Genomic DNA, 7223 nt, shown 5'->3' with positions numbered 1-7223 from the left:
AATTATTTGTGGCTGTCAAAAGTTTCATTCAATCATTGAGAATAATAGTGGACAATAATAGATTAATATTTTTGACTTTTGATTGATTTGATAAAATTCATATTCGTATACAAACACGAATAAATGACATAAATAGTTCAGACTAAGTAATTGATTTTTAAAGTAATATTCGTGGAATTCGTAGTATTAAAATGAATATTTCTCAAATTTCATTATAATTCTCAAATTCGTTAACTAATTAATGAAAATATAAAATGCTACAAAATTTAAGAAAGGTGTGTTGAGATGGTTTGGACATGTAGAACAAATGAGTGAGGAAAGAACGGTAAAACAAATTTATGAGGCGAATGTAAGTGGAAGAAGGAGCAGAGGAAGACCGAGAAAAACATGGCACGATCGATATGCCAAATACTTGAAAGTGGTCAGGTTAGGAGTCGTAACAATCGGCGGGTATGTATGAGGAGATGCATAAACGTGAAAGAGGCGAAGAATGTTTGCAAAGACAGAGTGGTGTGGCGTTCTATTCTCTCTGCCTACCCCTGCGGGGAAGCGGCGTGATGGTTAGTTAGTTAGTTAGTTTGTACAAAATTTAAAAAAAAATTGTCCTCTGTAAAAAATAATGAATAAACGATAGGCGAAAAACTGGATGTTTGCGATGTATTTACCACATCTTCCTTCCCTATCTTTACTTTCTATCTGCTGACAAGTCACTTTGAAAGAGACTCTGCTGCTTGCGGATTATGCATTTTTCTTTTTAAAAAAATATTGAATTAAAATAATTTTGAATAATTTAAATAGCACCACGTTTGTACAGTACTACCTCAAGATGCACTTGGTCACCCCATCTAAATAAAGTCAGCTAACATCTTAAATTTTTTTTTTTTTTATTGAGGTTGCATTTCACAATGAAATATAATTACCAGTACAAATATTATTTTATATAATAAAAATGATCTCACCAAGGCATGGCTTTTTTGTGGGTAAACATTTTATATTAGGTTAAAATAAAGAGTACTAGAAACAATACAATATATCGTAGTCATGCAGGAGAAAGTGACCAAGTACATTTTTTTTTTACAAAAATGTGATTATTGACTATTTGATATCTTACTAGCTTAATATTGCCCTGAAAGAATCCCAAAGGATTTTAAACTTGGAAGTATAATATATTGACTTGTTAAAAATGACTAACTGCATTGATGTTTATTTTATTTCCAAGCAAGAGTGACTTAAATGGCCCTCCTGAACATTTTGTTAGTTGGTCACTTTCTCCTGTACGACTACGATATATAAAAATTATAAATAAATTAAAGGTGCTACTATTGTTGCATCCTTGTCAATAAGTGTATTATTATTGTTGCATAATAATGGTTGCATCTCAACTAATCATTTTCTCTAATAAAATGTATTATTGTATGTACAAGAATCAATAAATCTTAGTCACATTAATACGTCACGTATAAAAATTTCTTAAATGGATAAATATTTTCTATGTACAGACGAAATGAAAAAATAATTTTAAAAAAATCTTAATTTTATAGCTAAGAATTATTAGCGATGATCATAAATACAACTATATAATTAGCTATGACGGAGACCAAGCAGTAAAGGAATTCAAAATTGAACGTAAACATATTAAAAGCGGATATGTTAGGTTTCCTGCGATGGAGCATCTTGTTGAAGCGCTTTAAGTAGTGTCTAGTTGAAGGATCTGTAATGAATGAACTAATCAATTAATTAATTTTTGGAAAAAAAATCAATTCTGTGGAGTTCGAAACCTTGTTTTAAACAACATGGATAACGCTCCTTAATACGTTTAAATATATTTTGAACTATTATTTCGAGAAATAAAAAGACTTTGTGTTTTGATCCTCTCACATTTTTATCAACCAACTAGTTTCGGCAACAACCTGCTGCCTTCTTCGGGGTTTGATTTATGACTATTATGTCATAAATTAAACCCTGAAGAGGGCAACAAGTTGTTGCCGAAACTAGTTTGTTAATAAAAATGTGAGTGGATCAAAACACAAAGTCTTTTTATTTCTCGAAATAATATATTAATATGATCCACAAAGTTAATGCTTTCAATTTTCAAAACATGTTTTGAACTCTCTATAAAATGTCAATAAAATTATCATTGTAAAATAAAATCTATTTTAATAACAAATGAACTTATAAATTCCTTTTTTTTTTCAAAGATTGGTTTCAAATTTGTAAAATTATGAAGATTATTTGATAAAGAAGAAGAAGAAGAGTATTTTGGTAAAGATATATACATAGGTAAATTTTAATTTATAATCTTGTTTTGATTTTTCAATATTTAAAGGAAATCCAGGGTAAACTTACCTATGTTGAAATTAAGAACTAAAATTCTGCCTGTTGTTATTCTGGTTCTCTTCACCATAGTTTGTAAAACTTCGCTAGCTAATACTATGGCGAATAAATTAGTTGAATGGTGTATCACCCATGTAGCTGAAATAAATGTTGTCCATTTTGATCTTGCCGAGTAAATCTGTCAACAGTAAAAAAGTCGATGAACTCTTTTTATTTATTTAATTTTACAAAAAATCGTTTAAATCAACAACCTTTATAAAATATCGATTAAATTAACAACCTTAACAATATATCGATGAAATCAACAACCTTTACAAAAATCGAATAAATCAACAACTTTTACAAAATATCGAACTTAGATAACTAAAATAATCATGACTGTACTTCTACAAAACTAGAAAAGGCGAAATTAAGATAGTTTATATAAAAATAAATAAATATGTTTGTATATAAGTATATGTATATATATTTATATATATATATATATATATATAGATACATGTGTGTTGCTTTGTAATTAAAAATTTTAATTAAAGTTTATTCTTAATTTATATTTAAATTTTTTTTCTATCTATCTATCTGATTCTGAAAGTTCAGAATATTATATTTTTTCTATCTGATGTCTTTTGTTTTATTCAGCGCGACGCATGCGATATCTGGTGGTAGATCTGTTTTATGTAGGTATTATGTGTAAGTACTTAATAAAATGTATAGGTAGGTACCTAGTTATTTTATTACACACATATATATATATATATATATATATATATATATATATATATATATATATATATATATATATATATATATATATATATATATATAAATATATTTAAATATTTACAAAAGCGAACAAACAATGGTTTTTTAATAGGAGCTTACTTGAGATTGTCCTATTGTTGACAAACTTAGAAGAATATATAATACAAATGGTATCGGTCCCAGAAACATCTGAAAAATTCAAATTATCTTAATTTATATTAAATGATTATAAATACAAATCAACCATTTTAAAAATTAGGAGTTAGAGGTTGTCAAAAATATTTTTTTATAAATACAAACAAAGCAATTGTGTTTTTTTTTATTTAAATTTATATTTGTTCATATTTTCATTATTTAATTTTTCCCTTTATTATGATTTTTTTTTCATTTGAATCTCCCCAAAATCACAAAGGTTTTTTTTTATTTCCGGGAAAAGCCATAAATTAAATCATGTTTATATTCAAATACAGTGTTTTGATCAATGTTTGTTGACTGAATAGAGCACCCTCCTTTTCATAAATCTTTCTCTAAATTAATTTGTTTTGGTTTTATAAAACCATTGGTCATCAAAAGTGTGCATATGTTTATACAAAATCAATATTCATTGACATACATATTTTTTATCAAACATATTAATTAGAATTAACAAATGTTGAAGGAGAGGAAATGAAATGTTTTTCAAGAAGCCAGCAGCCAAAAAAGAAAGGATGGAACAAGAGAATTTGACGATGCCAGCCTCGGTAGACTCTCCTTAATCTGAATCTTACTAAAAAATAAACAAACGCCATTTTCTTTTTCAAGTTATAGTATTTACATACTACAACTTGAAAATAAAAGTTATTGATTTTATACTCTAATATTTATTTAATATTACTCTGGACTGGTCCCTGAAGCGCAGGAGTGATCACCTTGCCTTCATATAATTAACGATCAAGATAACATTGCGTAAATCCGATGCAGTGTCCTATGCATCATTGGGTGCGGATAAAGGTTAGAGTATGTACATACTATATTTTATGGTACAGAACGATTTATTTAAAACATGTTTTGTAATGGAAAAACGCTCGCCCCTGGTACGAATTAAGTACGTTATGCAAAACAGCATTGTACATCACATCAAATTGAGTATGATAATAACTTTACTTTGAATTCCCAAGCAATTTCTCATACATATTTTGGTAGTTATCTTAATTAATTAATTTTATTATATTTGTTCGGGAATTGTACAGTTTTACATAAAAAAAAAAACATAATAAAAATATATTTACATTAACAATTATAAGCATTACGTTACCTTAACAAAAATAGTTACATTCATAAAAATATTATTTATTGACATCTCATCAAAGATGAAGAAGGATCTGGAAGTTTGAGCATTTACGGGGCTGACGACCGTTATAGGCTGATTTAAGTAATCACTTTACACACGTATAACATTCACCAATTCTACCCATTATTGACAACCACACCACTCAAACTCTTGGAAATTCTATATATATATTAACCAATTAAGAAACCTTGTTCTTGAATCAGTAGAACTTTACTAGAGAGCTAGAGTATTTAAAAGTAAGATGAAATCAAGCTTTTTACTGAACAGGAACTCTTATATTAGTATGTGAGGTCCGAATCCCTAATTATAACTATAACGGTCGTCTGTTCCTTTAATGCTAGACTTCCATATTCTTCTTCATCTTTGATGAAATGTAAAATAATAATATGAAAAATAACTCATATAATCGGAGATAATCCAGATTTGTGAACAAGTATTCGGACACACTCAAAATGTTGTTAATAATAACAAAGCTAATCAAACAATTCCACAAAAAATGAGACTCTAATCTACGTTTTCTTAAAACACAAAGTTCTACTTACTTAAGTCAAATAATACTTGTAAAAAAAGTAAAGTAGGACTTACCATAAATCTAAACTTATGTTTCGCCAAGTCCAAGATATCCATCAGCTTGTCGTAAAGTTTTTCCACTGAGTGTATATCTAATTTAGCATACATATGATTTTCCTTTGAGCAGCTTAATATTTTAACACAGTAAAGTTTCATATATGGCTCACATTTATAACTCTCAAATTGTGGTTTTTCAAACATGAAACACAGAGATGAGTTCAACACGTTAACGTATGAACTGATTATGTTCATTATGTTTATAAACTGACACCAAGACACATCTATTGTTAACACGTACAGAAATATGCATATGTACATCATGTAATTTTCAATTGAAATTTGACGATATGTATGTAGTATCGCGATATTAAATATTCCAAACAGCAGAAGAAAATAATGCACAAAAACGGATATATATTTTTTACCAAAAAGATATTTATTTATTTTTGGAACCATATTCTCAATTGCGTCGAATTTTTCGATAATTTTTATATATATTTTACTCGTTAAATTTGGTATCCAGATCAATATGACATTAATAATTCCTGTCGTGTTCATTATTATAAAAAGGAGACCCATGAGATACTTTTTTTTCTTTAAATATCCAAAATTACGCTCTGATAGTAAGTATAATCCAATTAATATAAAAACAATTAAAAATACTTGGTAAACTTTCGTTATCCAGTTACTTTTTGTGAGACCGTTCAACGAAAGTCTGTAAGTCCTTAAGCCGAAAATTGTGGAGGTTACCTTAACAGGCTCTATGACATTTATGATGTTTTTATAGTTTTCTATGTTGATATCTTCTCGATTTGCATAATGTATTTCTAAACCCATTATGATTTCAATTTAAATTAAAAATACATTTTAGGTTTTTTGTAAATCCAGTTTTATTTTCTTTTCCAGACAACTTCACATTATGTTATCCTATGAAGGAAATGACGCACGATATTAATAACTCGATAAAAGCTTTTAAATTATTTTGGTAAGTGACTGCAAGAAATGAAATTATATCAATGTAAATTGTTTGAGGGGCGTACTGGATTAAAAATACTGTGCGTGTGTACATGACTTAGTATCATAATACATATATATATATATGTTAAATTAATTTGAATAAATGAAAATGAGATTAAAAACTATGTCAATTAAATAAATTTGATTAAAAAAACCTATTTAATTTTTTTTTGTTTTTGTTTTTGTGATTTCAATTTAAGTCGTTGTTTAGGTCTTTGACATTCAAAATCAAAATTGAATTCAATTCGTTTTATGAAAGAAATATTAATAATAATTATAAAATATACGTGTAGACTCATTTCTGATGTGTTTTAGTTATAACATAACCTAAACTCCTCGCCTCTCAATAAACTTTCTCTATCCATTTGAATTGTACAAAACTCTTATACATGTTATATTTATAAACTTAAGTATTTAAACTTAAGTATTTAAGTATTTTTTTAAACTTATTTATTTGTCCGGGAATTATACTACTTAACATTTGAATTTTTTTTTTTAGTTTCATTTACAATAATAAAGTCAATTAAACAATTTCACATTTATGTTATAATCATTTGAACATTGAGAGTTTAAAAAAAGAGAGAGAAAAGAGAGGTTGGATGTGTGTGAGTGTATGTGTGAGGGTAAAAGGCTATATATATATATATATATATATATATATATATATATATATATATATATATATATATATATATATATATATATATATATATGTATATATATATATATAAATATATATATATATATATATATATATATATATATATATATATATATATATATATATATATATATATATATATATGTGTATATATGTATATTTATATATATATATATATATATATATATATATATATATATATATATATGTGTATATATGTATATTTATATATATATATATATATATATATATATATATATATATATATATATATATATATATATATATATATATATATATATATATATATATATAAATACATATATATATATATATATATATATATATATATATATATATATATATATATATATATATATATATATATATATATATATATATATATATATATATATATATATATATATATATATGTATTTATATATATATATATATATATATATATATATATATATATATATACACACTCACACATATATTTTGTGATAAGAATAAACTTTTATTACAAAATACATGTAAATTACAAAT

The 7223-nt window shown here is 25.4% G+C and overlaps 1 protein-coding gene across 1 annotated transcript; it reads right to left on the bottom strand.

Moving 5' to 3' along the window:
• Positions 1–1504: 1504 nt before the first annotated feature.
• LOC148306951 (uncharacterized) lies at positions 1505–5293 on the bottom strand. The gene is made up of 4 exons (XM_088264181.1): positions 5012–5293; positions 3217–3285; positions 2347–2512; positions 1505–1711 (listed from the first exon to the last, which is right to left on the bottom strand). The coding sequence occupies exons 1-4, from the start codon at positions 5246–5248 to the stop codon at positions 1542–1544; spliced, it is 642 nt and encodes a 213-aa protein (XP_088120307.1). The 5' UTR covers positions 5249–5293; the 3' UTR covers positions 1505–1541.
• Positions 5294–7223: the final 1930 nt, after the last annotated feature.

This window comes from Brachycentrus maculatus, unplaced genomic scaffold (genome assembly GCF_059751285.1).
Source record: "Brachycentrus maculatus isolate JH-2025_06_01 unplaced genomic scaffold, ASM5975128v1 h1tg000218l, whole genome shotgun sequence".
In the NCBI taxonomy this organism is placed as follows: Eukaryota; Metazoa; Arthropoda; class Insecta; order Trichoptera; family Brachycentridae; genus Brachycentrus; species Brachycentrus maculatus.
This window is presented reverse-complemented; position numbering and strand designations above follow the sequence as displayed.